Raw genomic sequence first — 27,204 nt, 5'->3', positions numbered from 1 at the left:
ACACTTGGTAATTAATACAGGAGTAATGAAGACCCAGTGGAGGGCATGCAGAGATATGTAAGGGGACATTAGAGAAAGAGAAGTCTGTACAATTATAACCAAGAAGGAACAGAAGAAAAAAGGTTGAATTTTCAGAGTAGGAAATACTCAGAAATGTCATAGAGACCACCATGTGAAAGTAAGGTAATGGTTTTTCTATCATCAGAATTAGTTTTCATTCCTACAACTATCCTTCCAACCACAGGTAATTGTTTTGAAAATACTTGATCTTAGTCAAAGGAAGGAAAGGGATGAGAATGTATATTTGGATCAATACAAATCAATCCCCACCTCTGGAAAATCAACTCAGTATTGCCATGTATTGGGAGGGCAGTATATTCTCCTGTACACTAATATACTACATATTATATATGATACAGTGAAATTATAAAGCACTGTGTTTTAGGCAATTTAGCATACTAATGGTTAGATTTTTTTTTTAAAGGCAGCATGCTTTTAATGTAATGTCTAGTAGTATAGACATTATATGAGGAAAGTTTTGATGAGGCTGTGGAGGATGCACTCATGCTAACCAAACTCATAAGGCACTCACTTATAAAAATCAGAATGCTGTTTAACAAATTGCAAATTACTGTTTATACAGTTAAAATATAAGCAGGGGGGTGGGAGGAAGAAAAATTTGCTTGCCTACTATGTTCAGAGTCCTGGGTGCTATTAAAAAAATTATCTCAATGAGGACTTATAGGCACTTTGCAGGGTAAAGATGAGTAAGTTTGTCTGCACTAAAGGACCTAACTAGTTAAGGACAAATACATTAAGCAGAATTAATATTTTTCCCCTCTTATGCTAGTACATATTAATGTTTAGTGCAAATGACTTTTGAAATGCCTTGGAATGCTATAATAAGATTTCTTTGAACCTGCAGGTTCTCCTGAAAAGAAAGGTGAACATTCATCCAGGAATCAAGAAAACAGCACTACAAACCCTATCAAGAATGGGAAAGCAAGTACAGTATATAAAGATCACCGGACTGGAAAGAAAACCTCAGAGAATGCATCAGTAGAGGGTCAAATGCAAAAAGGGAATGATGAATCTGAAAGTGATTTTGAATCAGATCCCCCTTCTCCTAAGAGCAGTGAAGAGGAAGAGCAAGAAGATGAAGAAGTTCTTCAGGGAGAACAAGGAGATTTTAATGATGATGATACTGAACCAGAAAATCTGGGTCATAGACCTCTCCTCATGGATTCTGAGGATGAAGAAGAAAAACATAGCTCTGATTCTGATTATGAGCAGGCCAAAGCAAAGTACAGTGGCATGAGCCCTGTCTACAGGGACAAATCAGGGAGTGGAAAAATACAAGATCCGAACATTACACTCCTCACCCCGACCCAACTGCCTCCTGATGTTGGGGTAGAGACTCTCAAACAGGAGTATGATGTATTTGGCGCTGTTCCCTTCTTCGCAGTGCGTGCTCAACAACCACAGCAAGAAGCAAATGAAAAGAACCTTTCTCAAGAGACCCATTTTACAACTGTGGGGCTAGAACAAGAAGAATTTGATGTATTCACAAAGGCACCCTTTAGCAAGAAGCTGAACGTACAAGATTGCCATGCAGTGGGGCCTGAAGCACATAATCTCTCTGGCTGTCCCAAAAGTGTAGATATATTTGGTTCTACTCCATTTCAGCCCTTTCCCACATTAACAGGTAAAAGCAAAAGCAATGAGGACCTTTTTGGGCTCGTGCCCTTTGAAGAAATAACTGCGAGTCAGCAGCAAAAAGTCAAACAGCGCAGTTTACAGAAACTGTCCTTTCGCCAAAGGCGCACAAAACAGGATATGTCAAAAAGTAATGGGAAACGGCATCATGGCACACCAACTAGCACAAAAAAGAGTTTGAAGCCTATCTACCGCACCCCAGAGAGGGCTCGTAGGCACAAAAAAGTGGGACGCCGAGACTCTCAAAGCAGCAATGAATTTTTATCAATTTCAGACTCTAAGGAGAATATCAGTGTTGCGCTAACTGATGGGAAAGACAGAGGGACTGTCCTGCAACCTGAGGAGAGTCTGTTGGACCCCTTTGGGGCTAAGCCCTTTCATCCTCCAGACCTGACCCGGCACCCTTCGCATCAAGGCCTGAGCGACATTCGTGCTGACCACAATACCGTACTGCCTGGGCGGCCGAGGCAGAATTCACTACATGGGTCATTCCATAGTGCGGATGCGTTGAAAATGGATGACTTTGGCGCCGTGCCCTTTACAGAACTGGTGGTACAAAGCATCACTTCACATCAGTCCCAACAGTCCCAATCAGTTGAATTAGACCCATTTGGTGCTGCTCCATTTCCTTCTAAACAGTAGATACTTCTGATGGATTCTTGGCATTAACCCCTGTTTCAAAAGAGTACGAATAGTTCATTTTATGAATCTGAAAAAAAATTATTTGTATAGCTTTTTATATCATTATTAATTCTTACAGGTCAATCAGAATTAGAAAGGTGATTTTTTAATAAACCAAATAGAAAAAGGAGATATTTCTACAGGGTAGTAACTTGATGTCGCTTAAAAAGACTTTTTCCAAGCAGGAGAAAAGGGAGTTAAATTGTAAAAAGCACTAACCAAGGGTTTCAGCTACTGACATGACAGCACAGAAATGCAAGTGTGATACTTCCAGTGAAAGCATGTGAACCTTTCCATTATGTAGCCACTGTGAGGCAACGAGAAGCTACACTGTCATTTCTGATAAGAGGATGTCATTTAATGTATGCAAATCCTGGGCTCATCCCAGAATCCAACATTTAAAAGTAGAGTAATTCTGTATACACACAGATTGAGTTGGTGAAGTTTTTAAAAGTCTCTTCTAATTTCCACATGGTAAAAAACAATCTAGTTCTCTTAAGAATTACAAAGTTTATTTAGAGTGCAGAGATTTCATCCTTATATCTTTCTCTAGCAGAGCCAGAATTAACTGATCCTGTGCCTAAAACAGTTTCATTGAAAAAAAAAAAAGTGCCACTAATATGGAATTTCTTCCTAGAAGCCTTGAACAAAAGCTAAAGAGAAATTTCTGACATTTGGAAAAAATGAAGTGGAAGAGAAAAAACATTCAGTACTTCAGAAATACTTTATATTCTGTTTGTAAATGATTTGCTCACTAAAACTTTTGTCATCATGCCTCTTAATAAAGCAGATTATTGGAAAAACTGGGAGCAAGGCTAAGGATGATATATAAATTTTATTTCAGGAAAAAAAATGTAGCTGAAATCCTGAGTTTTTAAAAAAGTTTACAGTGTAAAATCATGTTGCATTTAATAATGTATTTTTTATTAGATTGCTACCTTCACCAAATATTTCCCTAGTAGTGAGTAACAATTTTAGTTAGGTTTAGGAGGTAGTGTAGTTTTAATAAAGCGCATTTAACAGTGAAACCCACAAAGCCTTATGGGCAGGACTCATGCATCTTGCCACAAGTACCTCTGCACTAATAGACAAGATCTTAAAATGGATATAAGGTATTATGATGGTGAGGGACTAGCATCTTAACTGTGCTAATTGATTGTATCTTTAGGGAAAAGAACCCAGCTACCAAATTGCCTTTCTTTACTACTAAGGTAGTAAAGAAACTTGAGATTTTATAGAAATTGTGTTAATATGAACACTTACCTGTGCTGTCTCCAACTGTTTTCAGTTTTAATTTAATGTTAAATTAACATTTAGACATTTCTAGATCTATTAAAGCTATTTACAAAAAGGGGTGGAAACTCGATCAACTGGCACTTTCCTTGATTGCTATATTTTAAACTAACTGTAAATCCAACTAAAGTGTATTTAAAGAGTAATTTTATTAGAATCCCTTAATTATAGTACCCTGATGGGATAAGTGATTTGCCTATTTTCATGGTTCTGAACTTAAACGAAGGAAGGTATATGTAGCTAAGTCATATCTTCATCTTTATTGCTTCTCTTTCCTCCATTATATTCTAAGACAGGTTGCACATGTGGGAAAGCAGTGTGTGACTCACAGTGTGGAAGAGGCAGATCAAGCATTGTATTACTGCTTTTAGTTTTAGAGTTGGGTTGCATGAGACTGACTGTCCCACTAGACTGGATCTTTTTCAATGATTTGTCCTTGTGCCAATGGCAAATGTTATGTTTGCACCTTTTTTCCCCGATTTTCAGGTTGGTTAATAGTGCTAATGCAAATGCTCAAAAAGATGTTCTTTAAAACTTTACAAAGTAGATTTAAGTGAAGAGTTGATGATATCATGTAAATTTATAAACTATAGTAGGTTTGTATCAAACAGAAGACTTTTTTTTTTTAATGAAAATATGTTGGTAAACGTGTACACAATATGATTCTTTGATTATTTTAGTCCTTGGCATTAGTCTCTGCTAGCCCTCATGAATTTACAATTTGGAAGGAGTAATGGATGAACTACTGTGGCCTCCTTGGGATGTAAATGCTAAATACCTAGAGCCTATCTGATAGTTAGACTTTGCTTACACTTGATTCAATCATTTAAATTCATGTAGACACTTAGCTCAGAGAAACGATTTAGGATTCAGAATAGAAGTAGGGAGATTCCTTTGTTTTCAAGCATTTTCCCAAGGAGTGTCTATTGATTTAGGATTGCTCCCCATTTTCAATCATCCCTCCCACCGCCATCATCAAACTGTAGGTTACTCCACACAGCAGATGCCTAGGTAATTAATTGCCTTATAAGAATTCTGAAATGAAAGCTCACAAGACATGTAAAAGTGCTTATATCTGCCACACAGCACTTAGTAAAAGTCTGATTCTATTATGGGATGGTCCAACACTGGTTTAAGGAAGGAAAGTAGAAAAGAATTTTCCATATTATTCAGGTGTCCCTCTGCTGCTTTAGGGTGTTAAGTAGTCGTAACTCTAAACCTGTTATACTTGAACATCACTAAGGAAAGTAAAATATTATGAAGCTAGCAAAATTCTGTGGCCAAAGTTCTTTTAGCTTTAGTAATACTTGTTGATTCTGAATAATCTTTTCAAAAGTGGATCATTTGCTCAATTATTTTAATATTATTACATCAATAAAATGCTAGTATTAAAAGATCAGCTTTTATAGCACTGAAGAATGTATTCAGACACAAAAGTTGTTTGGTATATATAATAGGTGGAGAAAAAAAACTTGTAGGCTGGGTGAAAATAGAATTGACCAGATTATTTATTTAGAAAGTATCAATCAGGAAATAGTATAATTAATTCTTCTACCACCTTCCCACTCTGCCCCCACATCCTGTGTCTGTGTATTTAAGTGTAATTAGGACATTATCAGGAATTGCAGATAGATGCATCCTTCAATCCAACCCTGATTACTGTCTGACAGTGACAGATTGTTGTCATCTTGCTTTTCGAAAATACAAGGTGGAGCCCACTCCTCTTGTTCTGATGTTCATTAGGCAGAGCAGCTGTCTTACTGTTCAGCTACTCTGCTTGGCTTATTTTAGGTTTTGGTACTTTACATATAAACTCTATTACAAGGTACAAGTATATTAATATCACTAGATCTGGGGAGTTTGAGGACATTTGTTTAAATATATGTAGAATGTACAGTGAACTTTTTCCTATTTTTTTTTTTTTTAGCAAAACTACTCATGATTTTAGGTCCAATTACTAAGATGACAGATCTACTGTGAGAATGAAATGACATATCTACTGTGAGAATAACATAAATGACATAGTTTATTTGAAAACTTTTATAGGTCAGTGGTGTTTTATATACTAAGATAAACACACTCATGCATGCATATCACATATCTCTACTGTGGAGTTAATGTGAATTTTTAAAAATGCAACCACAATCATATCGAAAAGAACATTCACTCCTAGTGAGGGTTTACAAAAACCACTAAAAGAGTAAGGTAATCAGAAGAAAATGCAAAGGTCATCATTTAGAGTTACTTTTGTTTTATTTTTAAATTTATAGTGTTACTTTTAAAAGAGAATTGTTTTATTACTATGCTCTTTTGCAATTTGAAAAGTCATCTAATAGTAAAAAGTATAGAAGCTACTTTTTAATTGCTGGCAAACAGCTTTAAGTGCACTTTCTTTGATTACACTTCCATTTTTTGTTAAACTTGAATTTTCTGAAGCCTTTTATGTACCACTAAGCAAATAACTTTAACTTTTAAATGTACTTGATTTACATCTTTATTATATTTTTAATTGTTATAAAACATACTTTTAAAGTGACGTCAATCCTTCAGTATAGGGGGAAAACTGTTATGAGATAAGAATCAGTTGCTTTTTTTCCCTATAATTAAGCACTAACTGATTTTACTACCTTATTGCCTTTACATTGCTTTTTTTCATTGACTGAATTCTGTCCCTTATTCATTTTGTGTTGCTGGAAATTTAAAGTTATTTTCTTACTGTATTTATCATACCTACTGTTTTAATAATCTGCTTTCTTTAAATGCAATAAATCCCAAATGGAGTGCATATTCTTTATAATCAGTGACTTCAGAGTTTTTCATTATTTGTCTTATTAATAAGCTTTGCATATGAACCTTCAATTCAGTTCATTCACACCACAGATATTAAGTGCCAATATGTACCAGTTAGAATATGAATAAAATTAGATCTCTTTCTTAAGGAGTTCAATGTTTAAATAAAAGTTACCCATTTTGGCAAAAAAAATAGCACAATTTGCTGCCACTGTAATTATCACTAATTCTTTAAATTTAAGACTTCTGAAGTGCCTCTTGAATAAGTTGTCTGGCATAGTTTTTGCCTTATATGTAATTATTTTCAAACTCTTTAAAAATTGGCAGCATATATAACTGTTACAGGGTATTTGGTTAAATAAAATACTTTAATCTCTGATCATGTCAGAAAAGAGACTGTGGTACATTAAAGAGAAACTATCAGATTCACGGTCTAAGCTTGTCATCAGGGTCGTGATATTATCTTATAATGTATTACACTACAAACTGCAGATTTTTAGGTTGGTGGCTTGTGGAGAGATTCATCTTATTTGTTAGAAGTGAATATTTTTCTCGAAGTAGTTACAACTGATGTTACGTGGAAAAATAAGGACTTTGTATCTTTTTAATAAATGGTACAAAGGCTGCAAAATATCACAAATAATAAGAAAAAAAATATTTAAAAAAAGAACTGTGTAATGTATCACTGCTCAAATTCAATTACAGTTAACTTCTTTAGAGAAGAATGTATGCTGTAATGTAAACTGCTTATTCTGAGGAGCTTTCTTTTAAAGGAAGTCCAGCTCAAGCAACATATTTAACAAGCAGTTACAAATATTCTCATATTGAAGGCATGAGCTTTTCAAATTTTATTTGTTCTTGCACATTAAAAAAGATAGGTCAATTTTGCTTCAGTGTTACGTGGTACTTTGATCCCAGGTTTACAAAGCAGGACTAGAACCTTGATAGCTGTTTTCCAGCCCTCGAAGAACAGAAGTTTCATTTTTCACAGGAGGCCCTACTGCTGATAGTTACCAATCCCTTTCAGCGCAGGATCATTATCTCAACACATGGTACAGAATTTCAGAGGAACTTGGTACTCAATAGGATCTATACCTCTTTCAATATAAAAATAATTAGTGTGATATTGTATGTGTCAAGACACTTCTGCCCCTCCCCTAAAATCCTGTTGCTGATTCTTCACTAGGTTGGAACCAAACACAATGTGACACAGGTGTGATTACAGGGAATGATGATTTAGAGTTGATATGGCTCTATTCAGCTCAGCAACTGGCAGGAATCCAGAAGTACAGGCTTTCCCCTTGGACACTTAATATAGGGTAAACTATATCTAGGTAGGGGAAGGTACCTGCCAAATGGAGAGTTGCACAGCTCTATGCCAGTCAATCACAATCTTCAAATCAGTTACTCTGTCCAGATGGGATGTCATAAGATGTACAGATATTCCCTGAATCTTCATTCCTGATTCTAAAATACGATTTTGAAGCTGTTATATATGATAAAGAATGACCAGTAGTACTTAATATATTTAGTAAACCCAGTTTATTTACATAATATTTTGCCACGCAGCTTACTGAATTGCACTCAATGTAATAAAAAGACAAGCACTATCTTGCTATTTGAAAATGGCTTTATATAGAAGGATAACTGTTTCTTAAATGAGTTAACTACAACTTTATAAATCACTATAGACTGTTTCAAACAGCCATGGATAATTTTTAATTTTCTAAAGTCTGTAGGTAAAGAAGTTTTACAATCTGCACACTGGTAAAATTAAAAACAGTCTTTTTTAATGTCGAAGCTGAATACTGTACTTTTAAGCTGTTTTAATAACAAATTTATAAAAACAAAAATAACTTAAGTACATATCATAACAAGGCTCAGATTTATAGGCAATTTTTAGTTATTTTTAAATTTTAACAATGTCTTAAATTTTGCCAGTAGTGCTGTGCACACAGTAGGTGGTCAAAAAATGCTGACTTAGAGAAGTGTTTACAGTTGACATCAATCCACATTCATTTATTCCTTTTATAATAAATATATCACATAAAGATAAATATGAGAGAAGATAGCTTTCTTAGAATATTTAATGTTTCATAAAAAGTTGAAATGTTTACATGGTATAATTCTCTTTATAGCCAAACCTGTATACCTTTGAAACTCAAACATTCTTAAAAAAATTAGCGTGCTCCCTTTATCTTTTAATTTAGATGGCAAGTATTATATAAATTCATACACCGTAACAAAAAACTATAAATATTTTTAGAAATTAAAAGAAAAACTAAAGGTCCCTTTAATTTTGAAAAGATTTTATAATAATAAAGATTCCAGACCTTAAAATACTGGACTTCTCCTGCATCTTAAAATAACTACTCAGTATATTTCATATGGCCAAAATGGCAAAATATCTGTTTAAAAGCTATGATACCATATAGGCCAATAAGGCCTGTTTTAGAGAAAATACATGCTACTATCATTACATCAAATCAAATGTGTGGCCTTACGAGATAAAACAGTCATTTCAAAGTAGCGTTCCATCATAATGAGAACAGCACTTTCCCCTCACTGAACCTATTCGTAGACAACTCTCCTTGCTAAGATGTTAGCTTGGGGAATTTATATTCCAAAAACACTACAATGAAAAAAAATAGAAAATTTTACAGATATATAAACTGAGGCACATAAAGTAATTTTCCTAATATCAGACCTACAAAAGGCATTTCAGGTATAGGCTTCCCCAACAATCAACCCTTTTATGATATTCAAAAATTCTAATGTCCTGAAATTATACCACAGTAATTAAAACAGCTCCTATCACCTCAATAAAAAACTCAGAAAATATTTTATAGTCCAATAAACAACATAAGTTTTTTATGAATGTATGCTTTAAATGATTTAACGTATGCATATCAAAAGATCAAAGAAGAGGGTTATGTTATATGCTAGGGTGGTAAGATCTCCTTAAGTATATACAATAAAGATAAATTTGTTTCAGTTTCCAAGTATTACAGTATGTCAATACTCTTGAGTTGTCAATGCAATGCTAACACATGCATAAACAGATGGATTAGATCACAAGGAAATAACTACATAATCAAACAGGGCATCTGCATGATTTATTCTAAGGTTTTAGGTTCTTTTCAGGGTCAAGACTTGGCCATCTGGATTCTGTGGCCTTGAAAGTAGCACCCATACACCTGGGAGCCCCATCATCATAAAATAAGACTGCAAATTCAATAAGGTGAGAGCTCTTTTACTACAGGAATTATGGAACCAAAAAATTATCTGCAATTCACTTGTAAGAAATCAATGTCTAGATATGGAATTAAAAAGCCTAGGTGGCTAATTATTTGGTTATTAGACCAAAGACTATGCCACCTCATCATGTAATTAGTCTCTAATATAATTCTTATCTGATGGAAAAATGACAATGCAATTTCTTTTCCTCTTCTCAACATGTCTCTAAACTTAAAGGAGTACAATTTTTAAAGATTTTATTCTGGCCAACTAATATGTCCAGTGTTCTTAAGGAAAGGAGAACCTACAGCTAAAGAAAATAATATTTTAAGTGCCAGTTTCTCATAAACCATGTATTTAAAGGCTACTGATTATTTGAAATCACAATCCTAGCTTTGTGAAGCATAAGGGTAGCAACCCTTGCCTTCATCAGGCACTTGAAACTTCATCTATCGAAAATTTCTTCTGTTAAAGTAATCACTCAGGATAGCTCCATTTTCTAATGGAGATGAGCCCTTCCTAAGGAAAGCTGGTGTTAAGTAAAATGAATCCTATTACTATACTAGCTTAACATTCATTGTTATTCTAATGTTTCTTATGAATGTCAAGTAATTGTCAATTTTGGTACAAGCAGCAAATAAGTAGTTTTAAGGGTCCATAAAAGCAGTTATTATAGATCTGAAAGATTATTTATTCCATTGTTATAAAGTATTACTCATGATATATTCATGAGGAAAAAGAAAAATTAATGGGAACCTTAGAAATAGTGGGGTATGCAACTCCCCATCAAATATTGCTTAACAACTGAATATACCAGGTAGCCATACCTGAATTCACAAATGTGTAACATAGTCAGGACAAGGCTTGCTATGTCTGTACTGCATGACATACACTGTTGACTGATGCCACCAATATAACATCACTACTGCAAGGATATGCCATATTTGGTGGCTTGATCCGAGGTAGTTTAGTTGACCTGGAAGGGAAAATAAAAAGAACAGAGTATTGATTGTAGTATTTTTCTATCTGTGGACTTGGAAATATTGGCTTAGTAGCAGAAAGACTGGAGATTTCGGACCCATTTTACATATATATCATGTTTTTAAAAAAGGATAAATTCATATTTGATTCTAATTTTAAGGTTTTATTCATTAATACAATTGTGAACTAGAAATACTTTCCAAGTGTGTGTTTTCAAAGGCTACCTTGGTTAATTTTAGGAATCTGACCTTTTGTCTCCCACATCTCAACTCGTATATCTGGCAGAATAAAGAAAAGATATTTTTTACATGAGAGTTGAGAAGGCAACAGATACCAGTGAAACAAATAATAGAGGATTCTTCACCATTGTGTTTAGATATTAATCTACCAGAAGCATTTTTTATTTCAAGCAAGTGTATAAGGATAAAGCTTAGACTTGTGCTACCTGACCAATGGGATAATCGCAAAATTTAATTAGTGATAAGTCAATTAACTAAGGTTGATGAATTCATTATAATTTCTGAAAACAATTTAATTTCTCTTTGAGTTTAAATTCCTAGGAGATTAAATGATTAACATGTGGAGAGCTTCTTTACTTTTCTCAGTAAATAACAAAATATAGAGTTACAGAAAATTAAATATAAATAACTTTTCTTTAATGCATGGTGCTTCTATGGTCATGGAATGTAATATTCTCTTTCTTTTTTCTTATGAAGAAGAATAATCAGTACCATATGGAGATTTTAAAGTGTAAATCAACAAGATTCTTAGTGTAGGGGTTTGTTTTAACCTTTTTTTCTTTTGAACCATGACCCTTTTGACAGTCTCTTAAAACCCCTTTTTAAAAACATAAAATATAGAGGATTGCAAAGAAAACTGAGTACATTGTAATATAAGTATCACAGACACACTCAGTTCTACCAGCCTGGGGCCCCCTGGACCCATCAAATACCACTGGCATCTTAATGTGTTTTTAGAAGTTTACCCTCAGCTGAATCAAAGATTTTCTATTTCACAGTATTCACTGTTTGTACTGCCCACCACCTCACCACCACCACACACGCTTGTCTTGACAGCGAGGCAGTAAAATGAGGAGTAGCCAGAGAAAATCCCTAGGCTATTATACATGAACACCTTGAGACTCTATACATCACTTTCATCTATAAAGATGTTTCATTGTCTAAGATCTCCATATATTCACTGCTCAAATGTGTCCTGTACTCAAACCACAACATCCAGCTATAGAGGGCACATTTTACGTCAAGTTCATCTTAGAATAAAGTTTTACATTAATATTTGATCTTTTATAGGTGTCCTATATTAGACAATTGGGTAACCCCTGATCTGAATATTTTAAGGCCTAAAAACACTTTGGCCATAACCACATAGTATAGGAAACTTTCATGTTATGATTTTCTACATGTCTCTATGAAGAATAAAAATTCTTAATAGAGTGATTAAAAATGCATTTTACCATGTCTACTGCTAGAAACTAAAAGCTTTGTGTGGAATCTTGAATTTATGGGGAGGAAGGGAGGGTAGGAAAGCATGTACCTGTCCTTTCCCTAATCCCTTATCCTCATTCCTGAACTGCAGGAGGCTGAGCCGCCTTGGACTTTGCTATCCCTATCAGTGGGGTATGTTTTTGATGGTTGATTTTGTACTGGGTACTTTACCTTCTGCTATCATTTTGTAACATGTTGACCCTTTCCCCTTTCCCACTTTTCCCTGGGATAATACGATGAATAAATAAAGACTTACTGGAAAAGAAAAAAAAAAAGCATTTTATCAGAACTGTTTTCCAAGAAAAATTCTGGTCCTGTCTGAAAATTGGATGGTCTTCAATTCAGTGACTGTCCCAGTTATGTTCCTAAATCCTAAAGTCTACACTCCAGGTTCCTGCTTTATTTAAAGCTAAGTAGTGAAAAACCAAGTCCATAGAGCAATGCCTAAGGATTTGTGGTCTATTCATTCTCTAGATCAGCAATTCTCATCTTCTCTTCTGTCCCAACACACTGGAGAAATGGTGCAATTCCATCTTTGATTCACTGTGGAAATGATTTTAAACCCAGGAGGAAGGGAAAAGAAGTTTGTAGTTTGAATTTAAACTACTCCCTTACTTCAAACACCCCCACTGAAAAGTCACTGCTTTATATACTGTAACTGTTATTCTTGACTTGAGTCAAAGATGGTTCTGTTCCTTTAAAGAATTGCCCTTACTCAACCACACATTTCATTTATAGGACTAGGACTGAGGTATATTATCATAATAGTTACTAACATTTATTGAGTGCTTATCACTTGCTATGAACTATGATAACTGTTTTATGCATTTTCTCATCTACTTCTCACAAAAAACCCTATGAAAGAAATATTATATCCATATTTCAGATGAGGAAATGAGCTGGAAAAAGGAACTTGCTTATTTAGATCATTCAGCTAATAAGTGGCAAACGTGGGGTTTGAACCAAGCAGTCTGACTCCAGAGTTGAAGTTCCTAAATAATCAAATATATGTTTTGGAGAACATTGTTCATTGCATAATTGTTGTTTTAGTTATTTTCCATCAGAAAACTTTCTCTCTGGACTGAACAACAGGAAAATCTGTGCTTCTTTTGAGGTACTAGCATGTGTATATTTGGGGGACATGAACACCCTTATATTATTTTCCTCTTAGCGTTGGATGCCAGAAAGCTGAAAGCCAGATTGGTGGTCTTTTTCTATTTCATAGAACCTTATCACGTATATATTATGAAGTGATACAAAACCATACAAAAATGCCTTCTTTTCATTATCCTTCTCTTAATTCCTTTTGTCTCTTATTTCTTATTTTATAAATCTGGCACTCTAGCTGGTACGTTAACAAGTAAATGGTAATTAATAATTAGTGCTCTCCTTTTTATAAAAATAGTGGCTGGCAAACAGAAGACTCCCAGAGTCTAGCCCCAGCTCTGTCACCAACTCATATCCATGAAATGGTGGTAAACCCACCTATGGTTTTCAATGCATAATGTGAAGGTATATGGCAAAGTGTGAAAGCCTTCTGAAAGTTAAAGTTTTAAGTAAAGTTTGAGACCAAAAGAACCATTCCATAATCAATAATATTGAAAACATTTTGGTTTTGATGTTTTGAGTCATATATCTCAAGCAAATATTCAGAATGACACTACAGAACCACTATAAAAGATATACTTACCTGGAAAGTACCTTTCTGGAACTTTGGAAATGTAGAATAGGAAAGCAAGAAGAGCAATCACATACATCACAATTACGCGGGGTGCAAAGTCCTGAAAAGTAAAATATGTGTTTTCACAGATGTTCCTACTGTCACTGAACTCCCAATTTCCTGTCAATCCAATAGTGAACTTTAAGATACTTATATATGAACTGCTTTTACCGATAATCTCCCACAGGAATGGAACATGGAGAATGCCCTAGAGCTTAGGGTACTAAAGGAGCTAGAGCTTTAACATGGCTGAGGTCGTAAGGTGTCCAACTCCATCTACAGTGTAGGTACATGGATGGAAGGCATATGGGAAAGAATTGCCAGTTGAATAAGCAAAGAGACTGAAGACCAGGAATTTGTAACTGGAAAAGAAAATTCAGAAATCTCTTTCAACATCCCAGATTACAGGTTCTCTTGAATACCATTTTATCACACAACTGAAGCTCTATTGCAAAGCTTTTCCTTGCCCTGAGAAAATCAGCCTGCCATAGTCTATACACATTGTTTCTAATTCTGGTTATAGACCTAATTTACCAAGAACCTATTTAAGAAATAAAAAATTACTTCTCTTCCTCCTTCATTTACTTGAGAATTATCATACCTCACCACCACCAATTCTATATTCTTTAGATTAATCAACCTCAGATTTCTAAAACATTCTAGAACACAACCCATTCCCCTAACTCCCAAATTAACTTTTCCGGAACTTTGCATCTCTGGTTAAGTGCCTCTTTCCATTCTTTCAAAGCCAGAGCTTAATAACTTCTCTAGAGTCTCCCTTTGCTTCCTCACTAGAATGACCTGAGATCATATTCAAATTCCATCTTTGAGATCCATGTCTCCCTGAGCCATATTTCTATTCTAAGATTTCTGAAAGTGGAATTGTTCCCATATTTTTTCTGAATTTCTTTAAGATCTATTGGCCCAATGAATCTTATTCATTTTCATTATCATTATAAGCTTAAATGGCATGTGCTTACCTCATCCCAAGACTTCAGTCACTTCTATATCAATTCATTTTTGGTTAGAAATAAATATAAAGTAGTAGTTCCTCATTCTATTTTCTTACTTTCAAAGAATCAAAATTGTCAGAAAAATAATCATTTCACAGACATCAGAATCACTGTCTTACATTTTTCCCAGTTTCCTAATCTTATGAAGAAAGCATCACCCTCTCATTAATTTGGTAAGGTGACCAGATCACATCATGCAATTCATTAAATCACAGAATTTCTTTTCTTTTTGGTTTTATATTAAAATGCTTTCCACCCTACAGGTGCATGTCAGCCTATTAATAGTCCCCCTCTTCTATGAGCTGATTCTTTTGAACAAAACCTGCCTTAAATTCCTGTATTCCAGACAAAGGTCCTACTGCAATAAGTCTATGATATATGCCAGATTTTCTGGTATATAAATTATGTTTAAGTTCTCAAGTTTACTTCTGAATGAATCCTTAAAGCGTTTTTAGATGAATCTTTAATAATGTCTTATTGTTAATAATACTCTTCTCAAAAAGACTAAGGATTTCTCACTTAGTTTCTTTCTAATGCCTACCAACTGTTTCCCCATGATGCCTGACTCTAATAGTTCTTTTATTTCTCACTATACTTTTCGTGCTAGGTCAAATAATGCTTCCATGACTCCACCTACCAATACAATAATGATTTCCAAATCTTTATCACCACTCAAACTCTACTGAAATTCCAGATCCTATCTCTATGCTTACATCCTATATATACCTCAAACTCAACGATTCTAAGAAAAAATTTCTTCTCAACCATACCCAACAAAAAAAATTATCACTGACCCAGATGACAATGTTATAAACCCTGGAGTCCTCCTCCACAGATAAGGAACTTAGATATTCACACAAAAAGGTAACAGAAACAGAACAAGGAATGTACAACTTATAAGAAGACATTCTAGAAAAAAAAACCAGTAAATTTTCTTTATTTCTGTAAATTATATCTATTCATAGCTTCAAAAATTATAGTTATCAACTCCTACAACTTATCAACAAAAAGACAAATCAATTTTGGGCAAAGGATTGAATAGGCATTTCTCCAAAGAAGATATACAAATAGCCAATAAACATATGAAAAGATGCTAAACATTATTAGCTACTAGGAAAATGCAAATACAAACCATGATACCACTTTACACCCACTAGAATGGCTATTATTTGAAAAAAAGGAAAATAATGAGTGTTGATAAGATTGCAGAGAAACAGAAACCCTAGTTTATTGATGGTGAGAATTTAAAATGGTATAGCTGCTGTTGAAAGTAATTTGATAGTTTCTCAAAAAGTTCCACATAGAACTGCCATTTGACCTGGCAATCCCATTTCTAGGGATACCCAAGAGAACTGAAACAGGAACTCAGACCAACGTTCACATCAATATTATTCACAACAGCCAAAAGAGGGATACAACCCAAATGCCCATCAGATGAGTGGATAAACGAAATATGGTATGCACATAAATGGAATATTACTCAGCCTTAACAGGATGAAGTTCTGATACATGCCACTGCATGAATGTACCTTGAAGACATCATGTTGAGTAAAATAAGCCAGACATAAAGGGGAAGATATTGTATGAATCCACTTACATGAAATAGTTAGGATATGCAAATTCATAAACACACAAAGCAGAGTAAAGGTTACTGGGACCCGAGGGGGAGGGAGACTGGGGAGTTAATGCACATAGATGGCAGGGTTTCTGTTTGGAGTGATGGGAAAGTTTAGGTAATGGATGGTGGTGAGGGTAGTGCAACATTGTGAATGTGACTAATTCCATTGAATGGTATGCTTGGGAGTGGCTGAGATGGAAAAGTTCATCTTGTATAAATTATTCCACAATTAAAGAAAAAAAGAGTAACTAAAGAGACAATGGCTATTAAATGCAAAACATGATCCTGAACTGAACGTAATAATAATGGAGGAGAAAAGGCCCCAAAGGAAATTACGAAGACATGGAAAAACTGGAACAGAGACTGTAAGCTTTATATCACTGTTAAATTTCTTTAACTCGATAACGACACTTAAGGTAGTTACATAAGTGAATATCCTTGTTCTTAGGAAGTGAACATAGAAATATTCAATGTTTCAGGAGTATAATGTATACAACTTACTCACAAGTTTAGAAAAGAGAGATAGACAGATAAGTAGGTAGACAGACGGATAGAAAGAACGATATGGCAAATGTGCAAAAATGCTAAAAGTTGGTGAATCTGGGTACTGGATTCAGGGTTTATTGTATGGTACTGCATTATTTTTGCAATTTCTCTGTAAGTTTTAAATTATTTCAAAGTAAAAAATTTAAAAATAAATAAATAAAAGTTATGGCAATCACAATACAATTATAAAGACACTCTCAAATAAAAAAAGACTGGTCTGATAACACTATTTTACCCAAAAGGAATACAGTCATAAGACCAGAAAACGGGGTAACTACCTGTACGACAGGAGCACCGATTCCTCCATTGAGCCAAACCCAATGAAGAGTAGGGATCACTCCATATCCCGAAACAGAACAAAAGATGATGGAACGGAGCCTCTGCCACTGCTGTGTGAGGTAACTGGGATGAATTTGAGCAAAGAACACTGCCAGGATCATAGCAAGCACTGTGATCAAGTACACTTGGCGCCAATACTAGAAAGAAAGAAAATCAACTTTTAATTCTGTAATTAATAATAAGAGAAGGAAAAGGGGGTAATTTTAACTTTTACATTACACATTCCAAACTATCTACTTGGTATTTTAATTTTTAAACATGATTACCTCTCTCTTCCTTTAAAAAAATGCATATAACTGTTAGGTTTCTTAGGAAAACAAACCAAAGTCCTCACTGAGCTAGTAAAAGACCACATTTACTCGTACAAAAGCATTTTCTGAGTACCTGTTATACGCTGCCAGTGAAGGTCCTATAGACACAAAGTTCAGTTTGATATGGCTCCTCCCAGTGGGTGAGGTCACACACCATGGGAAGGGAAAATACAAAAACAATTATAAAGATAAGTATTGTAACTGAGTTATGAAGAGAATGTCCTAGAACCATAGAAAAGGGAGAAATTAACTTTACCTGGGGTAGATAAAAAATGCTACACAAGGGACTTAACATATAGGCTGGTTCCTAAGGAATAAATATATAAGATTTTGCGGGAAGAGGGAGCACTCAAGTAAAAGGAATGGCAAGTGCAGCTAAGAAGTTTTCAGAGGGAGGCTGAAAGACAGGCATATTGTCAGGCTAAGGATTTGGAACCTTACCTTGTTCTCTAAGAATGGGATGACACGGTAAGTTTAAGTTTATGGAATATTAGGTGTCTAAATGAGCAGCTGAAATTATGGAGTTTAAAAGTTAGCATCACAAAGGGCATGATTTTTTTACCCTGGGCTTCAAGAATATCTGGGGGCTATTAACTCCCTGAAATCACATGCCAAACTGTTCAGTGTGTGTGTTCTCTTGGATTGAGGGTCTGTGGTTTTCACTCTCACACTTAAAGCAATATATAAGTTAAAAAACTACTATAGCGAAAGTATATGTGGAAATGATTTAGATGCTAGAGAGAAGAAAACAATTTCCCTGTATATTATCATGGATTATATTAACTCCAGTAGTTCCTTTTTCTTAATCTGTTTTAGACTTTCAGTTTTTCAGATAAGAGAGTTACATAAAGTATTCTACTGGTCTTTTGATGATCAGATTTAATACTTAGGAAGAGGTAAATAGGAAACAGGTTTCAGAAAAGTACAGAATAAGATAAGCAAAACAATTCAAATATCGTATAACTACACTCATAAGCTCTTAGTTTAAAGATGTGAACAGTTATCAAGTAAAATGAACAAGTCGTGAAAGCTGGGTAGACATGAACAGAATTCACCACTAAAATCAAATCAGTTTGGAATGTTAATTGCATATATACTTAATTATATGCTGAGGTTCCAAAGTAATTACACCTAAAAAGTGAACAGCTCATGTATAAATGGCTATAATTAATAGTGCTTTTCACATTCAAACCAAATTAATGATTTTTCTCTTTGCTACTTTTATACCCCAGATATAGTGACAGTTTTTGCCTTTATTGTGTAGAGACAAAGGTCCTGTTTAAGAATCTCCAATAGACAGAGCAATCCTACACTGCAACCAGTCCTCCCAATGGGAGAAGGCTGGGGACTGCAGCTTGGAACACTTGCTGCGCTGGGGCAGGCTTGGGCAGGAGAGGCTCTCACCCTTGAGACTAGGAAACGAAGTAACTAGAAGTTTTACTGCTCTTGAGTCTCAGGCTTCTTAGCTTTGTCTTTTTTACTGGGATGCTGAGGTAATAGGGAAGAGGGATACATTACATAAAGTTTGGTTGGCCAATATTTTTAAGTCAGGCACTGTACTGTCAGATCAGAGTATCTTAAATGTTGCTTTCCACAAGGCAAAACTGACTTTTGTGATCATAGGGCTCAACATGTTCAGAAAGCAGAGCCCATCTAGAACCAGAGCAGACACATTTTATACTGGTTAAACACACTCATTATCTATCTTGTCTTCTCTAGGCCTACTCCTAGAATATGGGTCTGAGGAAAGAAAAATATATTTCCTGAAGAAGAATATGGGACAATACCCTCAACAGATAAACCTTTATTTATTTATTTTACTGAGGAAGAAGTAAAGAATAAGGGAAAATGGAAAGCAGCAGTCAGCTTCAAAATTTAATCAAGCACTAATTTTATTTAATCAGAATTCCACAAACACAAAAATAAAAGATATATAATATGCATATCTGAAGACCCATGTAGCCATACAGACTTAGTGGAAATATTAATGCAATGTAGACATTACATTTTCTGAGAATCATCTTGTAAATGTTTTTCCTCAATGGAAAATTAGTAAAATCAGTATGTAATTGATAAGTGATATTGGAGAACATAGGACCCTTTGGAAAAATTAGTGAGTTTATGTCTACAGTCTGTCTCTTCTCTAGGTTAATTATGTACCTAGTCAGAAATTCAAAGGAACTATGGCAAAAAAACTCAAGAACTATATGAAAGGTAAAAGTGAAATGCTTTAAGCTACTTACATTATTACAATAAAAAGCATAAAATACTCCTGAGACATAGCAGCCCAATATTCCAATAGAGATTCCAGCATAATCTAATGCCATCCATCTTCGACATGTTTTTTCTGACCGATGGCAGGAAAAAAGATGATATCCTACAGAGCAAAGCATACAGACCTATGGAAAATGAAACAAATCTTAAAAAAATGAAACGAGAAGAAATTAAACTTTAACTGGTTCTTGATATTCGGTGAAGTGATAGAGCTCAGACATTCAAGTCACATGCATGTGGGCCTGGATCTAGCTCTGTGCCTTATTAGTCAGGCAAATCATGGCATTTCACTAGCCTCAGCGTCTTCATGGGTAAAATGTGGATAACAATCATAAATAAAGAAATTAAACAATTATAGCTATACAAATATAGCACAATAGTGGAAAAATTACATAATAAAATGTTTTAAAATACCAGCTGAGGCTTATTTTGATCCATGAATGAAGAGTTTACTTTTCAAAAAGTGTTTATTATAAAATTAACACAGCTTAAAAAAAACCTCAAAGAACACAGAACTGTATGCCATAAAAAAGTATAAGCCCCTCCCACCCAATCTGTTTCTAAGTTAGACACTGATAGCATTTGTGTCCTTCTTCATATTTTCAATTCACATATATCTATGATATGTTTACACACAGACACACAAGTACACACATAACATATATGCAAGCAATACAATATATACATATATATGTTTTTATTACTCAAACGGAATCACACAATACATTGTTTCACAATTTGCTGTAATCACTTAAGATGTTTAATGTCTATAGGATATATCATTACCAAAGTTTTCTTTTTAAGTTTTAGTTTAAACCTAGCGTTGTCTCCAAGAAAAAAAAATATATGACTTATACTTATTTTCTATTGTTTCCAAACTGGGAGCAAAGCTAATCTGATTCATCAGCTGCCCTAACAATAAGGTTGTTGTGGCAGAATTTCTTCCATCCATTAATTACCTATTCTGTGTCATGCACTAGTATATGAAATCTCTATGCTCAGATTTTTTCAGAAACCAGTGAACAAATAGTGATGTAAGAAAACCTTAGGAAAAAACAGCACAGTATGCATTTAGAAAACAGAGCAGGGAAGGTACAGGCTCTGAGTGTATGTATGCATTTGGAGGGTGGGAGTGGTAGAGGAAAGAAGCTTCATAGAAGGGTTTGTCACCTGAGCTGGATCTTAAAAAGCTGAGCTGGTATTCATCAAGCACATAAGAAAAGGCATGTACATATTTACTGGAGGGTCTGCAAGAAAAAGCAGTATGCTGAGAAACACAGAACCATTAAAGAAAATTATATGGCCTTCTTCATGACATAATTTTGACAAGTCTAATACATCAAGACACTTCAACTTCAGTATTATGGGCCAGATGTACTACTACTGAAGATTTAACGTGCTCTTTAGAAAGGTGTAGAAGATAGACTAGATGGGCTGAAAGTAGAGGCAAGTTTTAGGAGTAGTCCTTGGAGCAATGACAAGGACCTATACTATACCAGTGGCTGCAGGAGTACAGAAAATGGGGTAGATGAATGATATGAAGTAGGCTAAATTGATAACTATTTTGTAAACAGCTACGGCAGTGAAATGGTCATCTAACTATCCAATACCGTGGATATTAAACAAATCTAATCAGTTTCTATACCCTCAACATCACTATTCAATTAATAGTGTATTTAATCGCAGCCACATTTCTTCATCCTCTGCCTAAAATCCTTATTAGGGTGTGGCTTGTTGGCTACTAGGCTCCAAGCCAGAATTTATGACCCAATTAAAAATAACTCTAAGAAAGCAAATGGTGGGTTCTGAAGTAAAGTTACCTGCTTAAGCTTCCCCAACTAAAGTTCTCTTTACCAAAAATAGTTTGTGAAATAACCTACCTGGAAACAGAAAAGGCAAATAGAACAAATTACAAAATCTTCTCTTGAAGCACTTGCTGAAGGTAACACAGACGTCATGTCATATATTCCCAGTGTGAAGAAGAGAAAGAAACCCAGCAGATGACTCCAGATGTTTACTGTCTCATTAGATAAAATAAACAAACTGGAAAATAAACAAACATGGTTCAGATTCATATTTGGTTGCTCTCTGTCAGCAGTCAAAGGTTAGTGAATACTTTTTGGTTATCTAACGCTTGCTACTTTAGGTCTTTAACCCCATCTTCGCCTTTCTAAATTAGATACATCATCTAATTTAATAGCCTTTAAGTTTTTACTACATCTCAACAATCTTGGGATTTTATACCTTTTTCTGTGCTCACCTCTATTATCATACCATTTTCTTTCCCATATTAGAGTTATTTATGTATAAATCCCATCTCATCTTCCATCCTCCTGTCAACTCCCTGACAGCCGTGAGCACCATTTCTCTTTATGACACCACTATTCCAAGGACAGTGCCTTGCACAGAGTAGATGCTAAAGAGCTATAAAACTGAATGCATAGATTAAAACTAGACATTAGTACCCTTTGATTCTCAATAATAAGTATCTGAAAACCTGCTCAGTGCAGGGTTAGGGATGAATTTAAAATACTTTTTTTAGGACTCATCAAACGAAAATGAAAATACAAAATTAAATGGACTTAAGAAAAGCAGAACAAATACAAACTGATCCATTGCAAAAGTTTTTAAAGATATACATGCTAGAATGACTTTGCCATGAATGTTTAAAGCTAAAGTAGTTTCCAGGCGCCATGATTTTGTCCTTTTTAGGAACAATCAGAGGTTAATTTTAATATCAGTACCATTTGCCTTCTTCAGAATGCCCTAACTGGTATGAATTTAAGTGGTCATGGCAGCACAAGTTGGTAGAAAGTGTACTACTCTGACCAGGAGTCAAGAAGTTCATTGTTCCCTTACGCCCTACACTTGGCCACAAATTAATTCTGTAATCATGAGCAAGTCACTTAACTCTCTGGATTGCAGTTTCTTCATCCATAAACTAAAGGCGTTAGATTAGATGTTGTTGCAAGTTTCTTTCAGCTCTAAAAATCCTCAATTTTTTGAAATGGTTCTCCAGCTATAGGTAGGGCTCATGTGATTATTTATTAAATGGTGAAATTATGACAAAAGATTAAAATTCTCTTGCATTTTTTCTAAAAATTCTTATCTTTTTGTTTAAACTAAGATATTTCACTTTCACTGATTCAGAAATTCTTATTAGTAAGCATTACCATTTAACTCTAATGTACTACAGCCATCATGGTTCTTTCAGTTTTACAAGTTTTATTTTTTTCTACAAGTAATAAAACTTACTAGGGTCTCAAACTATCCATGATAATCAAGAAGAATAAAGTGACTCTTCTATCATGAATTTCAGGTTTTATCATGTACAAGCATCAAGTATATAAGGACTACTAATAATTGGGGAGGGGGACTCAAAAAAGTACTGGAAAACATCTAACTACAGGCACTATTTAGACATTCAATACTATGCTTTGCCTACTGCCTCAGAACTTTCTATTTTTGTGAAACTCAGAATAACCGGATTAACTGAACCGATAGCCACAATCTTTGCATGTTCCTTTCAACTAACAGAGTACTGGCAGAACACCTGTGATATTCAAAACCTCCCACTTAAAACCAAAATCTGGCCTGTTCAGTCTTGATAGCTAAAGAAAAGGAAGACAAAGGCTGAACCTGGAAAAAGCCAAGCTGGTGAGAAACTCACATGGAAGAATATTCCCTGTAGAGGATCTATTCCTATTCTATGATACCCAATTGTCTGCTTAAAAGTCAGTAATAACCATCAACTGCTCAGTTTTTAAGTCAATGATGATAATAGCTACCATTTATTGAGCACTTATTAAATGCCAGGCCCTGTGTACCATTTTACATACACCATCTCATTTAACCCTTATTACCTTCTGAAGCAGGTATTGTGATTACCCTCATTTTACAAATGAAGAAAGTAAGGCTCACAGAAGTTAACTTTTGTTCAAGATCTCACAGCTATTAAATGGCAGATCTGAACACCCAAGTCTTTTTGATTCAACAGTACAAGCTCTAAAGTCCTACACATTATTTCCCACCACATGAAATTTGGGCCCTAATAACAGAATGTAGAGGGTCACTATAGGTGGGTATAAACAATTTCTGCCTGCTGTATCCTTGTGCCAGATCCATAACAGTGTTCAGTTCTGATTCCCTATGATGCCCAGGAGGCATCTGAGGGAATGTCATTAGGATTCAAATTGTGAAGTCCTGTGGACCATCACTCAAGCCAAGTTGGAATGGACAGTGATGTCCCCTTGTGACCGTGAGTCACAGAAACACTTTCAAGACAGGGCAAAAGGAACCTGGGAAAGAACATGGTCAAAAGAAGAATTAGGTATGTACGTGCTGCTTGAGCAATTCAAAAGTCCACTCCAGTACCAAGGCTTGCCACTACAGTGCCCTGGAGCTCATCAACATTTGTATCTTAATTCCCTGAAAGTGGGGTGCTGTATTTAAGTACAGAAAGTGAGTTTTGATGGAAAGCTATTCTAAGAACCAGAATACTAATTTTTTAAATTGTTTATTTTAAATCCACTCTTCCTAGCGACTGTTGGATTTAAAGTTTTGGAATGTTTAAATAAAGTTCTTTCTTAGTGATGCTTCTGTAATGCCTTGGCAAGGTTGAGTGCTCTGCTATAGACTGTCTTGGCTACAGCACATTTCCTACATAGCACTTAGCATAATGGTGATTACGTAATAGTGTAATCAGCACTTTAATATCTGTCACTCAGGTTAGACCGCAGTAACTTCATGAGAACAAGAGCCACGTCTCTTGGTCTCTGCAGGACGTGGTACAGGGCCTTGCACCTAGCAGGTGCTCCATAAGGATTTGCTCAATGAGTGATCAGAGGTGCTCTGATATAATACATATAAAAGCAACATAGGCTTTTTTTCTACTGTACAGGCCTTTATATGGCTCAAAGCATCAATTCTCACAGGGCTGCTCTAAAAAGAAACCTCTATAAAGAAATAAAGATTAGGTAAACCCAGCGACGAGTTACGGCTCAACCATAGTGAGTCGGGTCGAGCCCAAAATGTATCCAAGAAGCACCAAATGGGATAAAGGATGTAAAAGCGCTCCACGAACAGCAAGCCGCCATACAAGAGTTGGTATTTACGATCATCGTTACTATTATTATTATTACATGGATCAAGCTGGGGAGATAACAAAAGCGGAGAGGCGATAAAAGAGAAGAAAAGGATGAGGTGTGGGCGTCATGGGCACCGAGAATAGCGGGAAAATAAGGAGGGAGACCAGACAAAAAGGGTGAGAAGGTGGGGACGCCGACGCGCCCACCAGTGCACCCCGCGGAGGCGGCCAGACTGTACCTTTTGATACACAGCCTGGAGGGCAGGTAGGCCCGGTAGCCGTCGGTGATGTACGGATTGTCCTTGAGGGACACCGGGATCTGCTCGTAAGTGTAGAGGCGGATGCCGCGGGGCACCAGCACTGGCCAGTACTGGTAGCTGCCCAGCTCGATGTAATGCGCGCTCTTCAGCAGTTTCTGATGCATGGTTCCCGACCACCGCCGTTCCCCCGAGGGGTGGCTCGCCCAGGCCCCGCCCCCCGGGGAGGGGGCTTCGCCGCCGGAGCCCCCGCCCCGGAGCCTGCGGACGCTGCTCGAGGTCTTACGGCCCCGCAGCAGTCCAGGAACAGCTCGGCGAACAGACAAGCCACCGCCGTCAGTGTCGCGGCGGACCCAGCGGCGTCGCAGCCCTCTCTGACGTCAGCACGCAGCGGCGGGCCCGCCCTCTCGGCGCGAGGGCGGGGGCGGGGGCGGGGCGCGGGCGCGAGGGCCGGGAGGAGAGGCCCAGCGCACCTCCAGCTGGAGCTCGGCCGCGCGGCGGTGGGCGGGGCCTTTTCCCGCCAGACCTATACCGGCCAATATATGTTTTTTCTTTCACTTTCTATTGGAAGCAGCAGTTGCTAGAGTTTGTAAAATCAAGGAGAAAAGAAATGTAACAGAAAGAAAAAGAATAGCGCGCACCGCTTGGTTAGTTGAGGCTTGGTATCACACGCAGTGCCAGAAGCGACCTTTGAGGTTTCTAGGCTGTGGTCACTTCGTAACAGTAGTTGGAAATAGAGGGGACCTGATGCACAAGGAACGTTTATAGAAATCGCGCATGTACTGCCCCGTTAAGAAAACCTCAACACCTGCAAAACACTGACTCCATTAGAGGTAGGTTTTCTGGCTTCAATAGAATTAAACTAGAAATTAAAAAAAGAGAACTAAAAATCCCAGATGTCTAGAATTGAAACACTACCGTTCTAAATATTTTATGGGTTGATGAGTAAATCATAATGAAAACGAGAAAAACCATTCAAGGGATGATAATAAAGGTAGAGCACATCACAGCTTATGGGGTACAGCTCAAGCAGTGCTTAGAAGGGAAAGTGTATAGTTTTGTTTCTGGCTGTGAATTGTAAGGCACATGCTTGTTCATAATAGCAGCAGGGCAAAACCTTGCATCCATATATATAAAGTCCTTAGCTCATTGTTTGACATTCACTAATCACAAACCCATTATTTATTTGTTATAATTTTGTTAGTAATATTTGAGAGGCAGTATGCCTTAGTGGTTAACAGCTTGGGCTTTGAAGTCATAATAATTGGGTTTGAATTCCTGTTCAATCATTGCTGTGTGTCCTTGTGCAAGTTAATTAACCACTCTTAGTGCCTCAGGTTTCTTATTTGGAAAATGGGGATAATGATATAACAATAACAGTACTTTATGTTATGAGTGAATCCATGTGACATTCTTGGAAAAGCACCAAGTATATAATTAGTTCTCAACGGTAGCTATTATTAGAGTTCAAGGAAAGATGTATTGATGGATAAAACTGAAAAGCTAAATTGAGATAGATTTTAAATGGACTTAAGTCATGTAAGGGAATTGAGCCATTCTTTAAATTGTGGAGCTAAAAATAATATTTGAGAGTTTACTGTATGCCCACTACATTATCTCTACTGTAAGTTGCTGTGCATGGAAGCCATGTGGTCAGAGATGTGTTTTGAGAAGAATATTCTAGTAGCACTGATAAGCATAGACTGATAAGTTGGAGACAGGAAGCCACAGGGCCATGGAGTTCAGTGACCAACCCGGTGAGACAGATAGGATCAGTCAGACCTGGCAGCCTCACTTCCCAGTGGAGGGAAACCATACTTGAGAATGCTTGCCTGCC

General features: G+C 36.0%; 2 protein-coding genes and 1 long non-coding RNA gene across 14 annotated transcripts in view; 2 read left to right on the top strand and 1 right to left on the bottom strand.

Annotated features, from left to right (window-relative positions):
• BMP2K (BMP2 inducible kinase) overlaps nucleotides 1-6,487 on the top strand; it is a 205,909-nt gene extending 199,422 nt beyond the window's left edge. For all 3 annotated transcript variants that reach the window (XM_077143055.1, XM_077143053.1, XM_077143056.1), the window contains one exon: nucleotides 926-6,487. In XM_077143055.1, coding sequence (XP_076999170.1) covers nucleotides 926-2,358 — 1,433 coding nt within the window. In that variant the 3' untranslated portion in view covers nucleotides 2,359-6,487. The remainder of the gene's footprint in view (nucleotides 1-925) is intronic.
• On the bottom strand, nucleotides 1,961-25,727 carry PAQR3 (progestin and adipoQ receptor family member 3). 4 transcript variants are annotated; one of them, XM_077143059.1, is made up of 7 exons: nucleotides 25,350-25,727; nucleotides 21,905-22,067; nucleotides 19,994-20,149; nucleotides 17,379-17,576; nucleotides 13,894-13,984; nucleotides 10,545-10,693; nucleotides 1,961-2,388 (listed from the first exon to the last, which is right to left on the bottom strand). In XM_077143059.1, exons 1-6 carry the CDS (start codon nucleotides 25,532-25,534, stop codon nucleotides 10,551-10,553), a joined length of 936 nt encoding a protein of 311 aa, XP_076999174.1. In that variant the 5' UTR covers nucleotides 25,535-25,727; the 3' UTR covers nucleotides 1,961-2,388; nucleotides 10,545-10,550. The 4 variants fall into 4 exon arrangements, with proteins under 4 accessions (XP_076999174.1, XP_076999172.1, XP_076999173.1 ...); XM_077143057.1 differs by lacking the exon at nucleotides 1,961-2,388 and adding an exon at nucleotides 7,836-7,947; XM_077143058.1 differs by lacking the exon at nucleotides 1,961-2,388 and adding an exon at nucleotides 7,857-7,966.
• A 96-nt stretch (nucleotides 25,728-25,823) lies between these two features.
• Nucleotides 25,824-27,204, top strand: part of LOC143668332 (uncharacterized) — an 83,079-nt gene continuing 81,698 nt past the window's right edge. For all 7 annotated transcript variants that reach the window (XR_013168399.1, XR_013168398.1, XR_013168396.1 and 4 more), the window contains exon 1: nucleotides 25,824-26,200. This is a non-coding gene — a long non-coding RNA (uncharacterized LOC143668332). The remainder of the gene's footprint in view (nucleotides 26,201-27,204) is intronic.

The sequence above is a fragment of the Tamandua tetradactyla genome, chromosome 24, assembly GCF_023851605.1.
Source record: "Tamandua tetradactyla isolate mTamTet1 chromosome 24, mTamTet1.pri, whole genome shotgun sequence".
Taxonomy (NCBI): Eukaryota; Metazoa; Chordata; class Mammalia; order Pilosa; family Myrmecophagidae; genus Tamandua; species Tamandua tetradactyla.
This window is presented reverse-complemented; position numbering and strand designations above follow the sequence as displayed.